The sequence below is a fragment of the Nipponia nippon genome, unplaced genomic scaffold (genome assembly GCF_047370975.1).
Source record: "Nipponia nippon isolate SJK-2023a ecotype South Korea unplaced genomic scaffold, ASM4737097v1 scaffold_4, whole genome shotgun sequence".
In the NCBI taxonomy this organism is placed as follows: Eukaryota; Metazoa; Chordata; class Aves; order Pelecaniformes; family Threskiornithidae; genus Nipponia; species Nipponia nippon.
The window spans coordinates 122,598,116-122,624,585 of NW_028262358.1; the positions used below are offsets into that span (position 1 = coordinate 122,598,116).

At 41.1% G+C, this 26,470-nt stretch overlaps 1 protein-coding gene across 30 annotated transcripts in view; it reads right to left on the reverse strand.

The window, feature by feature from the left end:
- Positions 1-26,470, reverse strand: part of PKHD1 (PKHD1 ciliary IPT domain containing fibrocystin/polyductin) — a 268,857-nt gene that overhangs the window by 138,449 nt on the left and 103,938 nt on the right. For 28 of the 30 annotated variants that reach the window (XR_015708033.1, XR_015708034.1, XR_015708037.1 and 25 more), the window contains 6 exons: positions 26,095-26,307; positions 9,213-9,420; positions 8,073-8,230; positions 6,272-6,466; positions 5,076-5,201; positions 1,945-2,078 (listed from right to left, as the gene is read on the reverse strand). Coding sequence is in view for 24 of the 30 variants with exons in the window: in XM_087773809.1 (XP_087629935.1) it covers positions 1,945-2,078; positions 5,076-5,201; positions 6,272-6,466; positions 8,073-8,230; positions 9,213-9,420; positions 26,095-26,307 (1,034 nt within the window). In the remaining 6 variants the exon portion in view is untranslated. The remainder of the gene's footprint in view (positions 1-1,944; positions 2,079-5,075; positions 5,202-6,271; positions 6,467-8,072; positions 8,231-9,212; positions 9,421-26,094; positions 26,308-26,470) is intronic. The other 2 variants (XM_087773808.1, XM_087773815.1) reach the window with 2 other exon arrangements.

The following is a 26,470-nucleotide window of genomic DNA, read 5'->3' on the forward strand; positions in this document are numbered from 1 at the left end:
ACAAACACAAAACCCAACAACCACCTAACATTAAAATCTAGAGGGGGAAATTTCTATTCCATGTCATGGCCTGGAAACCAGGCAGTGGGAAGATGAGTCTTTCTCATTACACTCTTCAAATCTCCCTATTAAATTAAGATTATAAATACCTAAAAAGCAATATCCAGTTCTTGAGCCATTTGATCAGATAAAAGGTGCTGAAACTCTGTAACATCGTGATGCGGGTGCTGGACCCTTGAATTTAGTGATTATTACCGTACTAAGGAAAAATCCAGAGGACACAGGTGTTTTGCTTGGAAAAAGTGTGACTTTTTCTCTTAATATCCATGTCCTTTCATGTCTTCTGCTGAACACTGCTTAGTACTGTAGAACAGTAAGTGCAGTTAATAATAATTTTAAGCTAGGCAACTTCTTCATATTTTCTTTTTGTTGTTGCAACGCCTCAAATAGCCCACTCCAAGAGACTGCTGACAATGAGGTTTATCAGCAACCCTTCAAGGGCCATCAGCTATTCTGCCTTGAGTAACACATCTTTGGAGAACAGACTTAACCCTAACGTTAGGGTACACAGCCACAGATGCAGCTTTGGGCGTATCTACGAAGACATGTGAACCGAGAGAGCTAAACAAATGTGCTGCAAACCGACCACAGTCAGTTCACACATACCCGTAGAGATAATTGCAGCAAACCTTTTCAAAAGCTGAGCCACTGGCGATCGAGTAGACAGCTCCAGGGTAAGTCAGAGCATGATAGTACAAAATTCTGTGTTTAGTGGAGCTGAAATTCATGTGATTCTGCCTAGTTGTTATATTTTTTAACCATATTTGATGGTCTTTAAAATGATAAATATGCCCTTGAGGGAATTGCAGAAAAGTCCTCTCCTTCCTAAGTACTATTGTCTTCACACTAACATAGGAAATGTGTTGGTCTCTTTTTCACCTTCAAATTTAGGTGCAATTCTTTCCTCTTGGAACAGAAGCCCAGGGGGCGATTAGGTCTTCACATACACTTAATAATTGGTGTGGTTTCTGTGGGTTAGCAATAGAACAGGTCAGGATTTTTTTTTAATGAAAATGTGTATTTGTCACAACCGAAACTGTGGTAAGAAAGGTCAGTTTCAATGAAATTCCAGACTTAAAATAGTTGGGAAGGAAAAATGTTTTGAAATCGCTTAATCGCTGCAAATCATATTTTTTTTCCATGAAACACTTAAAAGTGACTCTTTAGTCTGAAATGTAAGTGATTTGAATAAGACAAAAAACTGTATGAACTAAAAGAAAGCATCAGAGAATTAGTAAATAAAAAGATTTTTACTGAGTTCAGCTTTTTGATGGGAGAGTTGTTAGTCTGTTAGCTTTTTAAGTGTTCGATGTTTTATCACTACTTAGAATAGAGAAGCTTGGTTTCTTTTAAAATCAATGTCATTTTCATAGCACAGGGAATGCATTCTCCTTCTCACCCTGGAATGCAAATCTTGGACTGTACATAAGTTGTCATTTTTAAATCCAGACAGAGGTGTATTTGATATTGCTGAATTTTAGTGTGTTTGTCATCAGTGTATTAAAATTTGAGATTTTTTTTTATAATGACAAAAGTAGGAAAAAATTTGAGAGAAGCTGAGCCTCAACTTTTTCCATTTTTTATGAATCCATGACTATTAAGAAATAAAACAACTTTTTAAAGTATCCTAGGATGAAGGATTTCACTGCAATATTTCATTCCTCTCAAGTGCAGTAAAATCTTCAGTAACAATAAATTTGCCCATGAATGTAATTTATTTTGTAATATGTGCTTGTTTTAATATCCCATCGCAAGCACAGTTTCTGACAGCTCAGCCAAGAAGCAAATGTTGTGTATATGATCTCCAAGATAAATGAAGTTCCATATCTTTCTGATATCTTTGATTAGAAAGGAAATGTTAAGTTTTATACCTGAACTTCTTACCTCAATGTGGTTGGCAGGAGCCCTGACGTAGATCCCTGCTGGTGACAGTGTCTCAATGTTGGATAAACCATCTGTTCCAGAAAGGCCAATCACTATGTTGTTACTGATTCTGTTCCCCTCTTCCAGTCCCTCTCCTTTAAAAAAGAAGAAAAGAAAAGAAAAGAAAAGAAAAGAAAAGAAAAGAAAAGAAAAGAAAAGAAAAGAAAAGAAAAGAAAAGAAAAGAAAAGAAAAGAAAAGAAAAGAAAAGAAAAGAAAAGAAAAGAAAAGAAAAGAAAAGAAAAGAAAAGAAAAGAAAAGAAAAGAAAAGAAAAGAAAAGAAGAAAAGAAAAGAAAAGAAAAGAAAAGAAAAGAAAAGAAAAGAAAAGAAAAGAAAAGAAAAGAAAAGAAAAGAAAAGAAAAGAAAAGAAAAGAAAAGAAAAGAAAAGAAAAGAAAAGAAAAGAAAAGAAAAGAAAAGAAAAGAAAAGAAAAATAAGAGAAAAAAAGGAAAAAAAGAAATTAAAAAAAGAAGGAAAAAAAGAAAAAAATATAAACAGAAATGTACATATAGCTGGAAAGCCTCCATTATGGAAGTCACAGAACTTGCTGGGTTTTGCCCTGCCTGCTTTACTGGCATGGCCCACCTGGGAATTAGCTTTCCCGGCTAACTGTCCCTGCATAAATCACTGTTTGAAAAGCACTTAGAAACCTGTGTTTAACCCATGGCAGAAGATGGCTATGAGACAGTCAAAGACTGCCATGACTGCTCAACACAGTGGTGCATAGCACAGAAAAGGGAAGGCTATGTGCTTCAGAAATGTCAGGAGGCCACAAGCAAGATCTGATCAACATCGTAAATATGATAAAAAAACAGTTTCTGCCACAAAGAGCTTACACTCTAATGAGATAAAAACAATCAGGGAAAGGAATACTATATTATGTATTCTACAAAGAGGCAATAGAGACCATGGCTCTGCAATTCAATATGCGCAAGACCCTGTACCAGGTGTTATATATGAATATAACACCAACCGTACTGTACCCCAGGTTTATGGAGAAAATGAATAAAAGGAATATTATAAAGCACATTTACAGTTGGAAAAAAAGAGATTCAGAGTGAGCAAGTGGCTCACCTATGCAGACACAGGCATGCTTCTGGCAGTACTAGAATTCAAAGTCTTATCTATCTCCTGTGTCTCCATCCACTGCCCTACTTACATGTAAGAAAATTTCTAAATAGACTTAGAAACACCTGGTGCAACTGTGCACAAAAGTGGGGGTTTTGCCACCCTAAGCAATGAAGTATGAGAAGAAAAAGGAAAAATCAATCAAAAAATTGATCACACAACTCAGAGTCATGGGGTGCCCCAGATCTCGTAACAGTATTGAAGTAGGAAGAAAAAAAAAAAAAGAGAAATATCCTTTTAAACTATACCATAAAGAAATGTGCTGCCCAATGGCAAAAAGTGGACAGTTGTATATAGGTCCAGCCTGAATAAGGACACATCAGCATATGTCCCCCTGCTCTGGTGTTTTGGAAGCAGAATACAAAATGGATCATCTCTGTTTGGCTCACACCAGGAGCAAATTAAATCTATTTAGTTTTGTTTATCAAACATAAATTATTATCTTCAACTGTACCTGCTCAAGTTCTCTTTCAAATACAGATCCCTTCCCCAGTCATCACTACCCCAAATGTAAGCCACTTGCCAGGAAAACCTATGTGCTTTAGTTTTGGGGGTGGCATTAATTATTTCTAACCTCCCCCTCAGTCTTTTGAGCCTTTCTTTATTTTTGGAACAATATCCATGTAGGAAATATTTCCTTTCCAGGCTGTATTTACTACAATGCCACTACCAGAGCATGAACACGATCCTAAAGCAGTCCTTTTGACAGCCATATAGGTTTTTGAGTTGGCATAAAAGGTCTTGGTGTGTCAATTAATTTTAAGCCCAGAGCGAATTTTTATGACTGTCTTGCAAACCCCCTGAAAATAAGGGGTTTAGATGAAATCACTGAGGGAGTCCAATTCTGCAGCTGCAAATAACCAGCTATAATAAATATTCCTTCACAGGCAACAAAATGATATATAAATTCATCCATCAGACCCTCTGGAGCTGCTGACAGTGAAGCCATTAAAGACATCTTGGGGATAAGGTGTATACGGGCTGAGATTTCAGCGGAAATGTTCAGCTCAGCCCAGAGTCCTTTAACTCAGACACATGTCCTGGTACGAGTGAGCCAAGGCATGCTGGCAGGATGGAGATCTTGTTCTGCTTCCCCACGGCCACACGCGCTTTGTGCAGCACCTTGGGCAAGTCGTTGCTTCTCTCTGAGCCAGCTCTCTTTGTCTGCAAGATGTATACAATTGCTCTGCTTTTATAGGTCTCCTCTGTTTAAATTGTAATCTATCACTTCTCATTATGTTTATATACAGGACCTAGCACAGGGACTTGCTCTGTGTGTGGAACTGCAGGATAAGGACCGAAGGCTTTTTTTCCCCCCTCTGTTTATCTTAAAATTGGTCATTTTTATCCCATCTCTGATGGGAAACAAAAATCGAGCTATATCTTTAGGTATTCAGGCAACATGAGATCCCAGCAGAAGATGCTGCAAGTCAGTCTCCTGATGGTTAGTTAAGAGAAATATTTTGTTGTTTAACATTTTTGTTGCTCCAAGCTCCAATTTATTTAAGTGCTAAATCCTCTGCTTAACTTTTAACATATGCTTTCACTCCATTATCTTCAATGTCAAATGACTGAAGTTAAAGGTAAGTATGCTCTTAAATGCCTCACTGAACTGGGGTCTTAAATATTGCATAATGGTGCACTTCCAAAGACATATAAATCAATTCCCTAAAAAAATCTCCTTCCATTTGTACACTAAACAAAAGGGATCCAGATCAAGTGAAGACTGACATGATGAAAAGGAGAGTGTATGGTCAAAAGGAAATAGCTGCTAGGAGTTGCATGTGGAATCTTGGGAGCTTTATTCCAGGTTCACTGATACCAGAAAAATGTCTAAGATGTAATTAAGGTTCTCAGGGTGCAGTTAAGGATCTGCCATTCTTTCCTCCAAAGGCATTTTCATGCAAATGATAATCACCACATGTTACTGCTACATGTAGGATAGATATTTTCCTGCTTCACTTACCCAGTAGAAGCCCATGACCTGAAACGTTATAGAAAACATTACTGTCCACATTAAGGTTTGAGATCCCGGTCAGACGCAGTCCTTGGCCAAAGGAGTCCAAAATACAACAGCCACGTATGTAAGAGTCTGGAAAGAAATGAGTGCTGTGAGCAAAAAGCATACTGCATCTTGAAGGTTGGGAGAGTTTTATATTAGCTCTTCATCCTTTCATGCTGTCCAATTAATCCTTTCAGCTCCCATGAGGCTGCTCGGTTGCAGCTGTCCACCCTTATTCACCTGGCAGATCTTTGCCAACAGGCTGGCATTGCTGAGATGGGCACAGTAGGGAAGAGGGGCCCTGGGCACAGAAATGGATTAATGGAGGTGGTCCACTATTGTGAGGAAGGAGGATGACATGCAGTGAAAGGATAGGGTAAGATCCCAAGAGTGAAATGTGTTATGAGCTCAGGCAGTTGGATGATTGAAGTGAGATTGAAGGAGAGGAGAAACATTTCAGAAAGGCAGTGAGAACAGGGAAGGTATCTTGTACACCTTGTCCAGCCAGGCATCGTGACCTGCTCACTGCACTCCAGGATCATGGCCAGTGCTGCCTTCTGCCACCAGGAAGCCTAGATCCTCACTCAGTGATGAAGATGGCATAGGACAGGCATAAGTGTGGGTTAGCTGGAGGGTGAAGTCCCATCCAGTACCCTTAAAACATTATTCGAGCCCACCTAATTGCTCCTATCACCACCAGTCTTCAGAGCCCTCATTGCCACTTCCACAGAGATGAATTTTGCACTTATCAGTGACAAAGTCTAAAGAACTTAATATGTTCCTTAACCTTCAGGTGATAGAATTAAATTTTGGCCTATGCTACCACACAGGTCTGAGCCACCTCTGGGCTTTCTGACAGTATAGTAGTGCATTCGTTTCCAGAGCTAGAAGTAGCATGCCAACTCAGAGTTGTGGCATAAAAATGAAATATTATTTTAGGAAGAAGCTGTCCAGAGATGCAAAGGAACTAAAGCAGCTTAAAGCACTCCATCAAGTTTCACTTGGGCTGACTACAGATGAGGTTTTCTTGCATTTACCAATCCAATTTGTCAACTGATCCGAGAGATGAGCAGGCTTTTAAAGACATCTGCCCCAGCTTTGGGCAGAAAAAGGTGGACATTGGAGATCATTCGGGCCCTCCTCCAGTGCAGCTGTCTCACCTGCCATCCACGCATTGCCAGCAACAGTCAGAGCACTGCAGTGCTGCTGAAACGCTTGGCCCATGTGGCGGAACTGGACTCCCTCCACCCGAAGTTGACTCGCCTCTCCCTGGAAGGCCTCCACAACCACGATGGCTCCAAGGTCCCGAGACCCCAGCTGCCTCTCGCTTCGCTTGTACAGACACTTGGAGCCACCTGGAATAAAACCCAGGGGGAGCTGTGAGTGTTACTTCTCCATGGTGACCATGGCATGTGCAGACTGCCCCAAGCAACATCATGAGACCCGCCACATTGACTCAGTGAGACTCCATCTCCAGAAGCAATCTTAAACATGGGCCCAAAGACAAATAGCAACAGGCAAGCATATTTGATATTCCCTCTAAATACTTTCATGGTTCCTTCCCCAAGAGTCTGGACATTTTCAGAGGAATATATATTAAAACCAGCAGGAAGCTGTGGTAGTTTTATGCCTTGGAAAGTTCCTTGTGTTCAATTTTAAATAGTCCTATGCATGGGGAAGATGGATTTGACATTGATTTACCTTGGGTGAGGTTCTTGAAAGGAGGATTGGGCACGGATGTACTGAACTAAACTGAAATGAGAACATTGTGAAATTTCTTTAAAACTCTTGCTCTCCCCACTGTCCCTACAGATGGGTGAGGAACTGTTACTACCCACAGTCTGAAGACAAGGAAAGTAAATTGTAAGGCTGAGGAAGGAATCGACATTCCTGAAAGGCATCCTTCCATGGGTCTATGCTTAGGGTATTTCGGTACGAGGGGATTCAGGTTACAAGTGTGCAACTCGGGCTTGTTCAGTGGATGTCCAGAGGAGATTTCAAATTCCAGCACTGCCTGCTTATGCTCAGTAATGCTCATTTTTCTATTAAAGAAGGTAAATTAACCACAGAAACCACTGCCCACTCATGTTCTGGTGACTCCTCTGAGAAATCCTCCTATCCTTTAACTCAAATAAAAACCTCAAACGGTTAGCACATTTCAGAGACTATATTTATGAGTTCCACAGAAAATGGACCATAAATCTATGAGTAATATAAGCAGTTGGCTGCTGGATATCAAATGAAGTCTTGTGTCACAGTCTGAAAGCCCAAGGCATTTTATTTTTAAAGGAAACCTTACAACTGGGTTGCCAGATAACCTAACTCTCCTCAAATTATAATCACTGTGTCTGAGTCTGCTTCCTCATCAGCTGGTGTAAATCAGGAAGCCATCTGTCAAAATTCATGGTGTTTCATACAGGTAAAACTAAAGGAGAACTGAGATACCTAGCATTGTTTCACCAGTGTTACTACATGCTACAAGAAACCATCACCTGTCTTTTTTCTTGGTATCCCTAAACACTAAACAACGTCTCAATTTTTCACACTAAAGAGTACAAACAGCATTGGGCTGTTTTGTTTTTCCTTCTTCTTAAAGTGACTAAACAGTAAACACAATTAAAAATTTAATATATTATGTACACTGAAACATGTTTTCAGAAGATACTTTCTTTTCTACACCCTTAGGCTCAGGCAAAACTAAAGGGTCTTTCCCAAGATGGCTTGAAACAACAATGTGAAAATAATACATCTGAGATATTACAATGAAATGCAGTTCAACTCCCAAGACTCCACACTTCAATGTCAAACAATGTTTGGAAAGATAAACTTGGTTTCCTGGCACTGGTATGTCTCAAAGTCATCCTATTAAGAAAGATTTCTAATACACAGTGACACCACAATGTGATTTTAATGGAGTAATTTTCCTCCTCGGTACATTTCTGTGACAAAAGACTTCCTCACCTCTTGTAACACCTGCTTTTACACACTGTCTGAGGTGTGACATCCTCTCCATTGTGACATTTCCTTGAACAACAACCCTTCTGCTAATCAGTGCCACCACAGCACTCAGAGGCAGGCTTTGGCCATTCACCCATCCCTCTCCAACATTGTGGGAGTACCTAGGGAAAGACACAAAAAAAGGTACAAAAGTATCTGTACCTGCCAGATGGCAAGAATAATGTTTACCCTAAGCGTATGACTCCAGCTGCCCAAATTCAGAGCTGATTCAGTCCTATCTCACCATGGACAGTGGCATATCCAGTGTGTCTGCATATATGGACTAGATATATTTTTCCTTGGCTAATGTTTGTTTTCATCTTTTTGTCTCTCAAGCTCACAAATTTTCCTTAGATTATGTATGTTTACACCAAAATATTTCAGCCTTTGAATTTCGTTCATCTTCCCAAAACATATTTTGGTGAAAATCATCAGTATTTTCTTTCTCAAGCCCCAGATACTTCTGAAAATTATACCATTAATCTTTATGGGTACTGGAGTTGGGTTCTCTCCCAAACAGATAACATTTTTCAACACTGGAGCTCCAGGTTATGATGATAAGAAGTACAGTTTGATGAAGATCTCCACGCACAGAAGACAAAGAGAGCGTAAGGCAGTGAAAATACAGCTCACTGAAAACACAGAAGCAGTATTTCCAAACTGAAGTAATTCACTTTGAGTGTGTTGTTCATCAGCCTAAGTAAATCAGTCTAGAAGGGAGGATTTTTTTTTTTTTTACAGAAGTCAGACACTTACTGTGAAAAAAAAAAACACAAAACACTTTCACAAGAAATTAACTATGCAGGAAAATTCTTTGTGAACTCTGCTGAGGCCACTGAACTCTACTGGCCATCAGTGTTTTCTGCTTCAAAGGTTTTCTGAGTTCATGGTTATGATACAGAATTTAAAGAGTCAGAGACATTCAGGATTGAACGTCCACTAGCTTTAGGGGGAGCGAGGAAGTGAAATATCTCTGACTACCTTTGTTAAAGGGATTTATATAGTTATTATGTCCCACAGGAAACTGCAAATCCTCACCTTGACCAAATTTTCCCCTGGTTTATCTCTCTGCTATAAAAATCCCTTTGGCCCTTGAAAGGATACCTGAGCGGTGATCTAAGGTACAGCTCTGTGTTGTTCACAGACTCAATAACAGCCATTTCTTCTTGCTGTTGTGTATCTCCAAGGCCTGTCCTTCCCACCATGATTTCATCACCGGGTTGCCAGTCAACAGGTTCCTTGAGCAGTAATTGTGTGTTGTTAGCATGAGCTGATGATTTCAAGTGTGTGAAAGCTACTCTGGGCATCCAGCCTGAAAAAGAAAAAAAAAAAATTAAAAAATCAAGTCAATCAACATTAAAAAAACAGGAGCAGCATGCTTAGAAAACACTGCCTCACTTGGATCATCCCACAGTCATTAATTTCTTTTTGATGCTGTGTAGGAGAGATGGGATTAATGCCACAAAAGAGGATTTATGCACATCTGCTTGGATCAGAAAGGCAGCGCTTTGCAAACAACATCTTCATTTCATCTCTTTTGTCTTTATTGGTCCCAAAAAGATGAAAAACCATGTTGCAAAGAAGTTTGCTCAACAAGCAGTGGGAGCTGAGGTTCTGTTTCATTCCTCCAAACTGACTTCCCTATGTGAGAAACACCCTCTTCTTAAGCACCCTTTATAATCAACAGAGAAAAGCACTCTCTGCACAGACCCTCGTCCTTCTCTGAGTGCAAAAACCACTTTGAATTATCAGATTCCCCAGTCAAGTGTCCAAAACAACATGCAATGAATCTAGGCCCACAAGTAACTTGCATTCTCAAAAACACGTGCCTCTGTTAGTAACATTGCAGTAACATATAGAAAGACAAATATCACCAGTTTAAAAAACTTCTAAGAGTGACTACAGATTGCCTAGCTAGAAACATGAGGTCATCTCGAAACTGTCTCCAATGGAGAATCCAAAATGAGGGGTCATTTTTTGAAATCTTGGGTTAAGTGGCTTAAACATTTCATATTGGAAGAATTTGCTTCAGCCTTTTTCATCCAAAAGCAGAAATAACATCACATACTATTTTAAATGTTGTAACTTTTGCGATTTTTTTCCAGAAAACTTGAATCTCAGAAAACATCACTGAAACATACTCTTGGTGAGGCTTTAGTCTGGCTAGACCTGAAAATATATTTTCAATCTTAATGTTCAGTTGAGTTGAAGGTCACTTAACAGCTCTATGGATGGGGATGGGTTACAGCAGTGTGAATACATAGGTTGGCACAGCTTCAAAATGTGTCCCCTGCATCAGCAACCTTAGGCCACCACTGGAAGGCAGTAGCAAGGTGGCAACTGCAGATTCCCAAATCCCCTCCTCCTCTTCAGTGGACATACTACCAAATCTGTGTGCAACAAGCCCCAGCAATGAAACATCTTGCCATTTCACCCTCCCTTTTTTGCTTCATGATGTTTGCTTTAACTCTTGACATTTCTTTTTCCCTAGCAGGCTTGGAACAGATTGATCCAGTGAGATCCAACACACTGAACACCATCAGGGGAGAGCACGTGCCTCACGCACCCACTTTTAGTATATTTTTCCTTCCCTCCTTTGCAGTAGATCATAATTTACCTTTAGCCCACAGCAAGTTACTGTCCTCCCTGGTTGTACTATGGAAAAGTAATAACACCAGAAATCACTGAGGGTAGATGTTGCATCCAATAAATCATTTTCAAATTATTTTAAGCAAGCTTCTCTCTCTCCATTTCCTGTTTCACTTTCTTGTTGCTTATACTCTAGTCTCCCAGTTCTTTCCTTAATGAAGACAGAAATAAGAAGTAGTGCCTCCAAGTCAATTAATTCACAGCAGAATGAGAGAAGATAGAATCAAGTCTTTGTCATCTTGAAGTATATTTGAGCACCTGCTCTGTGTGTCAATGAGTTGATGGGCATCTAAACCTAGCTGAGATACTTCTGGCTTATTATCTTTTATTTTTTCTTAAATTGGAATTGAAATTGCTCAACTTACAGCTAAGCAAATCTCCTAGACATTCTTCACTTAATGTGCTTCAGTTCATATCATGGAACTGTTTCAGAGTGCATCGAATGGATTTCCTTCAGATGGAACTAATGCAGACATTGTAATCCAGTAGGATATATAATAAACTTTAGATGCTAATGGAACCAGACTAGAATGACTCTGTAGTAGCCCCAAAAACACATACAATGTGGACCCTGCATCCTCAGCACCTACATCATTCACTCTGCAGATCTGCTTCTATTGGTCCACACTGTTTTCCAATGTAGACATAGCCAAAGCCCACTTCGCACCATTCATGAGCACAGACATCAAAGATTTTTCTCTGTGAGACCTCATCCTCAACACAGCTTTAGCCAGCTCAGAAGAACCCTCTTGATATCAGCCTATGTGCATTCTTTTACTAGCAGCAGTCTCATCATCTTTATTCATTTACCTTCTTTCACTGAGTGAACCTCGTGAATTTTTAGGACTCGCATAAAATCGAACGACTGACAGCAGCCATCTGCATGTTGCGCATTTCTCCAGCTCTGGACGTTTTGTTTATCATACTGATTTGTGTGCATGTGTTAGTGTGTGTTTGAGTGCATCTGTGGCCAGACACACAACTACCTCCCATCGTGTACATCTGTCACACACATACTACAGTAACCATTATAAGAACACTGCTGGGCAACAGCTCTTGTCATTAAGAGGTGCAAACCACCGTTCTGCATTCAAAATATGCTCTAATGGAAAAGACTTGTTTCAGGCTTTTTTCCACTTCCAAGCTCTGAAACAAAAATTTTTAAGGAAAACCTTCTCAAGTTTTTTTTTACCTTCTAGAAGAAGAATATTCAAGGTATCCAAACATACCCCCCTTTGTTTTTCTTTTTCTTTTTTGACTTCTCACTGTGCTCTCCCTGCCTTTCTGTCTCCCATTCCACAGTTTGTTTTACCTTTTTCCTGATTATTTAGGTGGTGTGGGGTATTTCTCTGTATGTGTAAGATCTACTTCCAATTTCCAATACTTTTAGTATATTTTCGGGGGGGGTGGGAAGTCTAGCAGATTCCTTTTTCCTTGCCTCCCATTTATATTCCCACATACAACAACACCTGCAGATCAGATTCTCCTCTAAGCAGCACGAATGACACACAGGATTTGGTCAGTGATACTTCTCTGGTCAGTTGACCAAGGAGGGACCATAACTGAGGGTACTTTTCCTTAACTGTAACATATTCCTAGCCTTATGATTTTGATGGGACCCCATCGTGCACCCACACAGAAATGTACTACACTGTTCCTCAAGCAGTCATCATCCATCCCTGTTTAAAATCACCCGTTCCCCTTTCTAAAACAAATTTACATTGGGTAACCCTAAAATTTCACTTTTTTTTTTTTAAAGTAATTATAACATTGTGACCTATATCTCACATAGTTCCAATTATAGGAAAACATGCAACCCCCATGTTCTCCAACTTCAGTATCCAACAGGTTTGAATGAAGACAGCTTGAAAAAGAGCACAAAACCCACCAAGCCCCTCAGTCACTATATCACCAGAGTTGTCTGCAGTTGACTTGACTTAGTGTGGAAACTGTGGGTGGGTTTCAAGTGCCTAAACATGTCATTTTGGATGTACGATTGGCCTCTAGCTGCTGTTCCAGAATGGCATTGGTCAGCCCTATGTCCCACGTCCTAGCTGCCAGACCCACATAGATATCTGGATACTATAGGGTGCCTGAAATGGTCCTTCATATTAACACTCAGGTAAATGAACAGCCAAACATCTGGCAGGCAGCCAAATCAAATTGCTCTTGCTTCTTAAAGAAGTTTCCAGGCCTCTGCTCATCTACCAAGGGTAGGCTGGCTGGAGAGGGTACATCACTTTTCAGAGGCACTTCTACACCCAGCTTCTAAATGGGGAGGTGAAATGTGCTGATGAACAACTCAGGAGGGAATAACCACCAGCTGGGAGACAACCTTCATTTCCCAGAGGTCTTCTCCAGCTTCTCTCCTTCAAAGAACCAATGGGGTCTCCATAAAGATCATGAATACCTAAAGGGGTTTCCCTGGAACAAAGACCCCTGTCTCTGCAGTCTGCCTGCAGGACTGCCCTTTGGAGGCCCAGAGTCCTTGTTCTTGTTTCCCGTTGAAAACAAACTCTATTTCAGATGAAACTTGCAGGGTTCATAAAATAACCTTGAGTGACTGGAACTGGATTGTGCAACAGGTAAATAAATGACCGTTTGAGAGTAGAACATTTAAAAGACCAACATCTGTGGTATATTTAAATTATTTCTTCCCCCAAAAAGTACTGCAAGCAGAAACACTCAAAAGTACTGAAAAATAGATGAATCTGTATAACTCCTTAATTATTGAACTCATTTTTAATAATTAACTAAGCTCAGATTGGAAAAAAAACACATCTTGAGATCTGAAACAGAAGTGCCTTCATGTTAAAGGGACAGGACAGAGCCTTTAGACTCAGAATGTCATTGCAGGCAAAGTAAGAATAGAACACTTTACTAAATGACTTGTCAGAAACACCTTTAAATACTGAGGAGAGCAGAATCATGTTGTCAAATGGCAACCCAGAAATGCAAGGAACTTAAAAGCAAATTCCAAAGTGAATTAATCACAGACTATAGCATAAGGAACATCTTGGCACCAGGACCCTGGTTTATGCTTCCTGTTGGAAGCATGATGTGAAGATGCAGTCTTGTATAGAGCTAGCAAAATTATTAAGAACAAGGTAATTCTGATGTGTACAATGCCATTCTCTTTTCTATGTCAAGTAGAGAAGAAGAGAAATAGCATAAATTGAATTTCTTACAGCCCCTACCACAAAACATTTTCTAAATCTATGTAGGATGCTGTATGACTTCACTAACTGATCTCACCTAGTCCTAAGTGGTTCAACCAGAGATAAGAATTTGACCTTTATAGAAATGTCTCAGAATCACACTAAAACTCAGCAAACTCAGCAAGGTATGTCAGGGCATACTTATCTCCAGGTTTACAAGAAAGTCTGTCTACAGTAGGCAAAGTGTAGATTGTACTGAGTGTTGTAGGTTTAGATCAATTAGGTCATTATTTACAATCCTCCGATTACAAAAGACATGAATATTATTTCCTCTTCCAGGGGTACATTGGGTGCCTCAATGGGTGTTGAAAATTTAAACTGAGTCTTGGATAGCTATCTCTGATCACCCAGCTTTGAAAGCAGAAGCTGCTACAGTTGGAAACACTGAAATAGAGGGTTTGGAAAAAAATGACTACAATGCAGGGACAGGCAGCTGTAAGCTAATTTATTAGGAGATAAGTCCTATAGTCAATGGGAAAAATAAGCTCCTGGGGAGCCTACAAACTCTGAATCACCTTCTGGAGGAGCTTCTCTGTCCCACTGCAGGCACAGGAGAGTTGCCTCCTAATTCAGGCAAGGGGATTGCCCCAAAGTGACTCAGAAGCACTTCAATGGCCAAGGAGCCTTGGAAACTCCAGCTGCCCTGACTACTGGCTGCCCCCACAAAGCTACAAGTTTCCTTGGACCTGAAGAGATGCACAGACCTGTGCTTCTCTGATCACGGATTCCCTCCTCTCATTTATAACCCGAAGGACATGTCCAGCTTTTCTGCCAACCTCTCAGCACTCCAGAGCAGAAAGGGAGAGAGGGAGAGACAAAAAGGAGTACTGATCTCAGCTGAGAAAGGTTGCTCCAGATCCCACTCCTCATCCCAGTGAGAAATTTTGCTTCATAAAAAACAACTCCTTTAAAGTCTCTGTTTGTCAGACCAGACAGTTATGAAGTGTTGAAGTGTTCATTTTACACATTCTTGGTACATTTATGAAAAAAAATCACCTCTTGCCCACTGCCTTAAAATGTCTTCCAGCTTCCACCAGAAGAGAAACTTGGATTGACACTGGTCACCAAAGGAGGTGCATAGTTTGTCATCTATTATTTGTATTAAAGTAAGGCCCACCATGCTAGATACTCCGAACATGCAGACAGCTAGGGCCAGACCTAATGGGAGTCTCTCCACTGGATATAGACAAGTCCTACCACAGCACTAATTGACGTGAGGAGCCTATGGTTGAGTGCTTCACTCCATGCAAACATGGGTGAGGCCTCCACAAGACAAAGTTATTAATCTCATTGTACACAAAAGAAGGTGCAGAGGAGATGCAGAAGGGCTAAGTGGCTTGTTTGTGGTCACACAAGTATCTGGGATAAAGCTGGGAAGTGAGTTTCCTCTGAGCCAGCCCAGTTTCTCAGAAATGAAGCCTCCCATGCCAGCTAGGAATAAACACGTCTAAGAAACAACACTTAGACTCCTGTTAGCATTTTCAGTTACTACTCACTCTTCAGATATTAACTCCAGAGACAGGTGGCTTAATTGTATCTACATTAATATCTTGTACCATTTTACAAAAAGGGGAAACTGAGACAATTCAAACAGATAAACTGAAAAGCAACTACTTTGCTCTGGTCCGAGAAGCAGGTGAAAACCAAAAGAGGAGATCAGAACCCCCTAAGTCACCCCCAGCTCTCTGCCAGGACACCATGAGATGCTGATACTGCAGTTACCTTCTGTTACTTATCTCCCATTCTCCAGGGGATAACTTTACAGACATCAACTCTCCTTTCAACCAAGACTGTCCCATTAAATTCCAGCCTTTTTTCAGTCTCCAAACAGCCACTGCATGCACACTTCTCTTTCTGTTGATCTACTGCTTCTTTCCCTTCGGCTTCTTATAGCTCCTGTCCCAGTCTCTCCCAGAGGATGATTCCAGTCAATGCATAAATCTCACAGCCTTGCCTTTTCTCCCATCGTTCAAACATGTTCCCTTCCTCCTTTCCGTGTTTCAGTTTGATGCCACATCTCCCAGGCTACTACATTTCTTCCTCCCATAGCTTCAGGAATGTATGGGGCATGGGCAGAGAAAACTGACTGATCAACTTGTTCTCCAGTTGATTTGTGAAGGCTGTGGTTTGAGCAGGCAACCCTAGGCAGCGTGACTTTTTCAGCCTGCTTTGCCCAAGCTCGCGATTCTTCTATCCACAGATTCAGCCTCCATGTCTCTTTTTATGCTTCCAGGTCTTCTGGTCAGGTTCTGCTGCATAGGGCCCACTTCACGGTCTGCCTTCTTCTAAGTCTTCCCTCAATCTGTACTTTTTCTGTCTACTGTTTTCCTTCTGCAGAATGTTCCTTTGGACTCCTGGCTTCTCCTCTTCAACATCGGCCACTGATAACTCTTCTTTCCTCCAGCCAAGTTGTACTTTGGGTGCTGTGTTCCAAGACTGATGTTCAGTCAGCTGGTTATACACACCTTCAAGTTTCTCCCCATGACTTTCTCAATTTCTACCTCTGCTTCTCCTCCTTTTCTCCAACTGTCTTTCCGACCCACAGGCTGTCTTGGGGTCAGTCTGTATTTGAACAAAACTTGTGCTCACCTCTTCTAAGCATTTGTGATCACCAGTTTCTTGCACATCTGCAACACAGAAATCCAGTGACAACCCTTTCAGAGAAAGCTTTTAGGTCTTCTTATTCTACAGCTCAGTTCTTTCATAAGGCTGTCTTGTTGTGGTGGTGTTTTTTTCCAGCATTTTCAGTTACCAACCATAATCTTTCAACTTTGTTTGTTTGTTTCCAGAACATGCTGCTTCAAGATACAACAGTCCTTCCCTGGAGTATATTCAGCACAGTCACTCTTCTGTGTCTGATTTATCCCCTTGCAATCTGCGTCCACAGACAACATGTTCATGTTCTTACTCCAGTGGCAACCAGAAGGCATTTGAAACCCCAGATCTCACTGCCTAATGATTTCCCTAACCACCAGTTTGCTCTGAAAGGAGCTCTTGCCTTTCACACATTTCTATTTAGTTAGATGAATTCTACCTTAAACCTATGGGATGCTCCAGATCTAAGAATTTTGGTGACTAGATATCATGTTGCTTAGGTGGAAAACAGATGCCCCTGCCCTGAAAACAACACTTTTTGGCGTACATGTTGTCACCTAACTTTACGTACCCAGGGAATCTCCTAACCAAGCCTGACAGAAACGAGTGTGAGGCCCATCCAGAGTTAGGCAGAGCTGGAGAGTCTGGTTTATGCACAAGAGTGTTGGTAGAAACTAGACTCCTTAAGTGGGTTTTAGGAGGACTGATTCCAGCCTTAAGCCTACCATGGGACTGTTGGTCTTTCTCCCAAAAGTTGTTTAAATATTTTAAACAATCTTCCTCTTCTGGCATGGGACAGCAGACTTTGAACCCTTCTCCTCTGACTGCACATGGCCAGGATCCTGCTGCATCTCATCTTGACTCCTATTTACCACAAATTAATTAACTTGGGTTATGAACACACAGTTTGTTTGTAGCGTTGACAAACTATAAAGCCCTTTTACACCTTTTGACAGTTTATTGGTGCTTTAAAGTTGAGGTAATGAGATCCCTTTATATCACAATGGAATTTACAAGAACTGCAGGGCTCAGACACACAATCTACTTACCGTGACTATACAAGTTATACTGCAGATAATCTGTCAATCTGTTGCAGCTACGTTGTAAATCTTTAGTGTAAATGAGAATAAGATCTTTCAATTCCCATGAACAAAGTGAAAAGAAACAAGCAGTTTACATTCTCCAAAAAAAGAAAAGAATTTTGCAACAGACAGAGTTAAAAATGTAATTCAACAGATTATAGCTATGATTAAAAAAAAAACAAAAAAAACCCCCACACCACTGCTATAAAAGTCTCCGGTAATAAAACACAAAACAATTTACTGCAGCATTTCAGGTGTCAGACTGCCTAAGGAATCCAGCTTCCTCTCCACTGTGATAATCCCTTATTATTCACTTTTCCCTATCCAAATTGCACTGCCTACTCAGACTTAGCTTGGCCATTCCTAAAATTTCCAAATGTCAAACTGATAAATGGCAATACATTCATTGGAAATGGGTGCTTCAGAAAAGAGATTTTTTAAAATATCTTTTTAGAACCAGGACAGAGACTTTCTGCTGCTGCTGCTTCAGTTAATAAAAGGAACAAAAAAAAAAAAAAAAACAACAAAAAACACCCATATAAAATTCCTTAAGTTAAAAAGAATAGAAAATCTTTTTCAGAAAGCCTCCTTAGTCAGGATAGCACACAGCTGTGCTGCTACAGCTCTCTAAGGTCAAATGGACCTTAAAGTCCCAGATACTTAATTAAGGACCTGGAGAAATTCTTTCATGGACTTGGATTTGATGAAGACTTTTTTAAAAATATGTCCCAGCTACCTCAGCTCTTGCAGTGACTAGTCCAGTCACTGGCCATAAAGTGTAGGGAATCAGAAAAGGAAGAATGAGAGCTGCTTCCCTACCTCTTCATATGTGTTTAAAAACATCCACCTGAACCATGAGCCCTCAGCCCTCTGGGCTTGAAGGTTTCCAGCTTACTTTTGCTCTCTGTTAATTCCAGTCCTAGGTATATTCCCTAAACATTTGCACATTTCTAACTTGTTTTGCAATGAGAGGAGTCTGGTTTTTTCCTGCTACGCATCTTCGAAAGACAGGGATGTCTCTGCTCTGAAAGTGGGAGATGTCTTTCCACCCCCATACAGTCCTGCAGGACAAACTGCTGTGTGTGGGCAGCTCCTGGGGAGATGCAGACAGCTTTTCTGTTACTTCTCAACACAGCCAGTGCAGAAAGCTTTCCATTCATGCCCCGAGGTAAAATGGGAGGTCCTTTCTAATTTATAACTGCTCATTAACCCTTGGGACACCCAGGAGTTTATCAGCTTTTTGACTGTTGCACAGGCAACCTGCAACAGCCTCGGTGCTGGGCGCTCAGGATCACACTGGGTATTTTAGATTGGATTTGAGCATAGGCTCAACCCATAGCTTGTCTGATGTCCCCGTTGTGTGGGACCAAACCCAGCATCAAGCACAAGCTTTATGCAAACAATGGGCAGACTAAGACAGGAAATTTGGACCTACTTGGTTGCTTCATGTGAACCTTGGTAGGTCCCTATGCACAAAGCCCTCATGTGCCGTCTTCCTTGTGGCACTATCATGGGCTCAGCTCTGGGCAGAGGTCCTTCGTGGAGAGGCTCTAATGCTGCATACCACCAGGGCAGGGGACTGAGGTGCTGCTTTGGGCTGAGGTTGCCACTGCAATAAGAGGACATGCAACATTTTCTAGCAGATATTTTCTGTCCAAGTACTGTGAATGTGCAGACATGAGTCATGGCTCAGCTTTTTAACATTGGCTTTTAACCTGCTTGGTGACCCACTCATCCAAGGCCCAACGCAGACACAGCTTCAGTATCTCTCTGGCTTCTTCCTCCTCTCATGTGAAATAAGGGTGATGTTTCCCCATTATAAGTGGGTTCTGGAGAATGAAATACAAGTCTATGGCTAGCCAGATGTGATTTCACTCCAAATTCAAATGAGGCCAAACCTTCAACATCTTCCACAGAATAAAAATTACACAAAAAAATTATTTTTGAAACCATTACTTTTTTTTTTCTTTGTACTAAAGTCACTTAGGGGGTTTAGAGGTTTTGGTTTTTATTCTGTAAAAATGTTGCATTTCACAACTGTAGAAATGTTGATATGAAACAGATATAATATAAAAAATAATACTGTGAAAGTCCAGATAAAAGTAAAATGATAGAATTAAACACCTTTTCCTTCTCCTAGTGGGGAAAAAAAAATCTGACATCATCCAAATGAGAGGACAAAGTGAATCATTTTGATTTTCTCCAGTAGGAAATATCCTTGAAAGTGTCCTAGTCCTGCTGAATGCTTCCCTTTCATGAAACTAAAGTTTTCACCTTCAAGAATTTCCACCTAAATATTTTTGAATGGCAACCTCAAGAAAGCAAGCAGTATGCTACTGAGGGTGGCAAGGGCTGTGTGATCAAACAGGTTTATGGAAACTCTCATTGCTGTTCTTTCCCGCTACATTACTCTGCAGAAAAAGTACCTTCCCTGTGTGCTGTCCCATAAATGCAAACATTTCCAGACATTTCCTTCAATCAGAGGTTACTCAGTTGCTTTGTCAAGTTAATCAGTCCAGAAATGAAAGGAAAAGATTTTCCCAACTCCTTCTATGCCTTTGCATAAACCAGTGAGCCTGAAACAAAAACCACACTCCACACCTGAAAATAGCTCACAACCAAAGGTGCCATGCAGGAAAACCTCTTTAAACTGACACCAAGAGCAAACTGCTTCAAACGCAGCAACCAACTACTGCGCCATCCCATCATGAGCTGCACACATCTGTTAACATTTTGCATTATTGCCAGTTAATCTCCCGTGCTGCTGCCAAACAAGATGGGGAGAGTCCGCCCGCGGGAGCGGGTACGTGGGATGGCACAACCATTTAAATGCTAAGATCAGTTTGCTACATCCCCGGCACCTGATGAAAGAGAATTAGACACATGGGAAAGTGAAGATGAGCCCAAACAGAAGGTCCCTGCCTGGCTCAGATCTGGGTCCAGGCTTCTCAGCTTGCCAAACTTTGCAGACTTTCTCCCATCTGGGGTGGAAAGTCACCCTGATTTTGTTGTTGTTGCTTCGCTTCCTCCACCCAGTTTCCTGGTTGTAGTTGGGGCCAGAATTGGAAGAGGTATTAAAATGTTATAGTCAAAGACTCAAAAGGGGTGACTATTTCATCCCACAAAAAGCCTCCACATTTGTAGTAACTCACAGACCTCCCCCCTGTCAAGAAACACCAGCTAATATATTAGCTATAGTCTATATATATTATGTTTTATATATATATTACATCCATCTCTCTGTCCCTTTACATCACATTTTCCTCATTAAGATCAACACCAAAATATGGAGCAACTGATTTAAATTTAAATCAAAGTTGATCGATGCATTTCTGTTAGAAAGAAGGGCGAGCTATGAAAGACACAGCAGCTTTTCCTCAACCCAGCTCTCTGTTTTTTTCCCCCCATCTGCTAGGTCTTTAAAATCTAATGGTCATCTTATATTTGTGAATAAGAAAGTGAAGGAACAAGTCATTGTACATTAGTTACTCCATGGGAAGTGCCTAAGTGCAGTTTCTTACCCCCAGTGAACACAAGAGGATTCAAGGCAGCTTAGCCTTCTGTTCAAGAGCCATCTGCTTTAATGCATCATGTTAAAGTCAAGGTCTTGAAAGGAAAAATGCTGTCACAGAAGGCAAAAAGCCTCCTGCAAACACCACACAGAATAACTAGCCTCTAAGGAAAACCAGCCTATGGAAGTGATCCCAGAAAGGAGAAAAGGATTTGAATTCATGGTGTAACAGGGGTGTGCAAAGCAATGGTTTCAGTTAGTGGGAAATAACACATGTTGAAGGAACAAACATTTCAGTAAGGTAAAAAAGCACAACTTACTTATCTCTAGCAGATCTCTGCACCCTATCTTGAATCCCTCTGCTACAGTTGTGGGTTTTGTTGTTTTTTTTTTTTTTTTTTTCTTTTCCCTGGGAGGCTTTTCTTTTTAATATGTGAGTAAAGCAGAACAAATTCTCTCATGTTGTCTATGATCTCTTAGTCTCAAACTCAGCACAGATACATAACACTGCTTAATGGAGGAAAAGCAAGAAGCATTTGATTAAATGTTTGATCTCTTGAGGAACGCACACACTCTGTAGAGCACAGTGCACAGCTCACAAATATTTTGTGTTTTATTATTGATTAAAAGTGATTAAAATTAATAATTGGTTCATCTGATAAAAAAATAATTCTTTTCCTGAGCTAATGCTGAAAATGTATAAGATTGGTTTGGGTGCAGGGAAGTCTGGGACAGAAGTGCAGAATTACCTCTATAACGTCACCTTCCACTGTCAGCATCCATTGCAAGTGCAGAGGCATTCTTTGCAGCAGGACTATCCATGACTTTAGAGGACTGAAATGACCACTGACACTTCTGTTTTAATTATGCTGATTATAAATAGGTACAGTATTAAACCAAAACTCTCTGGACATTGTTCTTTTATTTACCACATAGCTTTCACCATCTGGACAAAGTGAATGTAGCATGTTATTAAATCTGAAACATAACATCTTCCATCTAGTTGGAGAGGTATACATTATTAGTCAAAATGCAGGGAACAGGTTCATATGTTCATGCCCTGTATCATCACAGGGTTGGCACTGACAAAGTTTCAGCTAAATACACAGCAAGAGCTCTAATTTTCTTTTGGGAAGAGGCATAGTCTGTTTTGACGGGGCACAATGCAATAATGATCTCATCTACACAGGACTGCTAAAAATGGAACAGAATTGAAAAGGCCTTTAAAATTTTTCCATCCATGATAATAAGAGTGTTGGGACCATGAAATCAGGCTGACACAAAGGTAGGTGTCCTTGGCTACTGATGCAGCATCTCCACTTACACTGCCTTTGCACCCAGTCCCTGCCCTCTGCTCAGCATCTGCCTCTGTCTCCGATCCAGTTTCCCTGGGAAGGACAAAGCTGCAAGAACAGCCAAGGCCACCATGCTAAACTTCTCTCCTGAAGCTTGTCAGGAGAGTTTCTCAGGGAATAAAGTGCGAATGGAGCTGGAGACAGTGATAAATTTCCCTTCTGAACAATCAATAAAATTCTCTCAGCCCTGCTCTGGCCCCTACTGCGGATGCAAGGGCCATAATTACATTGTCAAAAAGTCGAGTTGCCCTGGCTGACTGAAACCCCCTTTAAAACTGACATGTGATTGACAGGCAGTTTATGGGTGGCACGCTCTGACTGGCAGGGGAGTTGGCTAAAGCCAAAGGCAGCAGTGAAATTTCCCAGTCTGCTACAACCACCGGAGCAAAGGACTGCCACTCACAAGGGAATTGTGGGAAACCCTTAGTCATATTAACATATCAAAGTGAGGAGCTGACAGCGCTTACTAAACAATCTGAACTCAACCATGGCTGCAGAGCATCCCCCAAACTTCCCAGTCTGAAAGAGAAAAGAAATGAAAATGCATTCAGTCCTGTCTTCACCAAGACAGCTAAGAATTTGGAAGCCTGCTTATTTAATGATTTTGATCTGAGATAACATATATATGTTTGTATATATATGTATCTCACAAACATATATTGCTGAGCATGTCAGCCTCTTTCATATATGAAAGAGGCTGTCATGCTCAACAATTTGTTCTGTACCACAGGCCAGACTGGTACTAAATTGGAGACAGAACAGCATATTTCTGTTTCATGTAAGCAACATGAACCCAGAAAAAGAGCACACTCCTTTTGGTCCTGTTTTCTAGTGGGCTTCTACTGCTTCAGTGCTAAATTGCAGATTACATGGTTTGAATGAACCTTAATTGCAGCCATGCACTGGGACTCTATCTAGTGCAGAGCTTAAAAGTGACTTCATAGCTAGTCTGGATTTCTTGAAAAAGAAATTGATAAGTATTCTTGAATAAGAATTGATAAGAAATTGAAACCAAGACATGTTTCTACTAATGGGCCAAACCACATTTGGCTCCATGTGTCTCCATCCAGATAATGCTTGGGTTTGAGACCTCACTGTCTTAGCTTCCTCAGGAATGAAGAATCACTGGGAATTATGGCACTGAGTAAAACATATGAAATATCAGTGAGAAATACCTTGAGGGTACTGACATGGACACCTGGGTTTACTTCCCTCCATCATATTGCCAAGGTAACACTGTAAAAAGTACTTCTGCCCTGTTTGTCTCTCATTTCATGGGTTGTCTGTGAGAATGGATTCAACAAGCTAATGATGATACAGGCTCAGAAGGGAAGCGAGAAGCAGCACAGGAGACACAGCTGCAAGGAGATGCTACTGGTTATTCCTATGTTGCTAGAAAACATAGCAGCGCAAAGAAGACAAGGCTCTTGTTATAAAGCTCTGAGAATTTAAGGATAAAATCCCGACTTACACAGGTCAAACTGGGAATGGAAGGACACTTTAAAGTAGCAGGAGAATATACAGAAAGCAAAACAGTGAAAGCTTTTATCAGGCAAATTCAAATCAGACATTTTAATACTTTTCTTAAAAAAAAATAAAAATAAAAACATGGATGATTAACCAAATTAATCCCCTGGAACAAGCTTCTACAGAAAATGCTGGCTTCCGTTTCCCTTGATGTCCTCAAAGCCCAAGCCTTTCTGGAAGGCATGCTTTAATCTAATGCGAGTTACTGAACTCAAGGCTAGGATAACTGTGTGAAACTCAATGGCCAGAAACGGACAGTCAATTCAGCCCAGATGATCTAACAGCACTGCTTCAGACAGCCCCTCTAGGAAACGGGATAGAAACGCTCTGTCCTTCTGCAAAGCCAGTTTCCTGAAGTTATTAAAGCGTTTGCAAGCAGTAAATAATTTAGCCTCGCTGTGTCTCGACGAAGTGGTCAAGAGCACCTGACATGGCTTTTGGGAGTAGTGCAGCCCACCTCCCTTGCCTCTCCCAGGAGCACCTTCCCCAGCCTCCACTGATCTCTCCTGATTCAGAAAAGCATCTGTTCCCTGACTCCCCTCCAACAACCGACCTCGCCTGACCTTGTTCGGCTCCTATGAACTGACAGGATTACCGCACAGCAGTACAGCTCGCTCCCTGTCTGTGCTCAGATTGTACCCCTTGGTGTCTGACATCATTTTTGACCGAGAGCCATACGTGTCAGCGATGCTCAGATAGAAACATTTCTGCCTGTAGGCCAGGAGGGTGTAAGTTCAAGCCCTGCTGGAGGATACGAACGCCTACCAATATGAAGGTTGACATGCAAGAACATAAGGGAGGGAGATGAGGCGTTCAGATGCACTGGCTTTTTTTTTTTCTCCTCTATGACACATACTGCCTTTAAAAACATGCCGTTATTTAAGAGCTTGACATGTGTGCATTGCACTAATATTCTAATTCAAGCTGAGTTTGGACCTGAATTCCATACCCAATCCACTGCACCAAGAAATGTCCATTTTCTACCTGTAATTCATAGCCTTCCAAAAAAATGCTCTGTATCCAAATTCTTCCACCTCACAACATCTGCAAACCTACATCCATTTTCTGTCCTTTTGGTCCCCTGTCTCTTCCACTTGGTAGGAACATAGAGCTCTCACACTTCAGGGCTTCCTTTGAGAGAGAAGTCCAATGGTTAGAGCAGAGGACCAAGCATCTAGGACTGAATCTTGGCATTTCCACAGTTTTTCTGCATAGCCCTGGACTTGTCATTTATGACAGCAACCTGCACTGAGCAGTTGAAATTGGGTGGACCACCAGAAAAACAGAGAGATGTCAGCTGTGCTTGTAACTCTAGAGAGAGACCGCTGGCATTGAGATGCCAGCACAGAATGGAGAGATGGAGGGGAAGGGGAAAACACTGCCAGGAGCACTTTGCTTCTGCTTTGAAGAGAGGTATCAGCCCCACTCCAGCTGGCACAAGCTGCAGACAGCGGTGTGCTTGGCATTGGCCTCACCATGGGTCCTACCTGGAAGACCACCATCTCTTGGAAACCCCCAAAGCCATATCCTCTTTGGGAAGGAAACTTGCCAGTTGTTAAGAAGAGAGATGAAGGGAGAAGGATACCTCTTTCTAGTAGCAGAGCAAACCCAGATGATTCACAACAGAGATCTGAGGTCCAGTTTCCAAGGGACAGAGATTTTCATTTGTGGACAGAGATGCACAAATTCAAATATCTTCTAGGCACCTAAACGACTGCCAGGGTTTCATAACTACTTGATACCATCTATCTTCTTGGGGTCCAGATTTTCAAAATGATTCAGCTCCTAATATGGGAGCTTTTATGGTGATACAGTACTGAGCTTTGCTGCATAAGATACCATAGAAATAGGAATCTGATGGTGAGTGCAAAGATATGAAATTTTGGCCGCAGGACCTGATTTCAACAAATACTTAACTGTAATTAGAAACCCAAGTTCATGACCAAAGTTGCTGGGTTTTGGGTTTTTCCTCAAAAAAATTTTTGCTTTGTTTTATTTTCTTTTATTCATTTGTGCTTTGCTATTGAAGAGAAGAAAAAATGTACTCACCATGAATGGAAAGCGTCCCATTCCTCACTGCTAGGAACTTGACCCCATATGGAAATAATGGTGGAGAATGGAGGCTTCCATAGAGATAGATGTGTGCTTTGTGACGGAAAGGGGCCTCGGGGGATCCCACCCGGAGCTCTCCTCCATCAGATATTAGAATGTAATGAGCATGCAGTTCTACAGGTCCTGGACCAACAAATAAGAGTTTGCCACCTGAAGACAACAGAAGAGTAAAATGCATCCACAGATCTAATAGCCAGTCATCATCACGCAGTCAAAGGAGCTGTAAGAGATGGGCAAACATGGTTTTGCAACAAAATTATGAGATTAAGGGTAAAATATTATTGCGTCCTGCAAAATTTCCACCTTGCCCTGT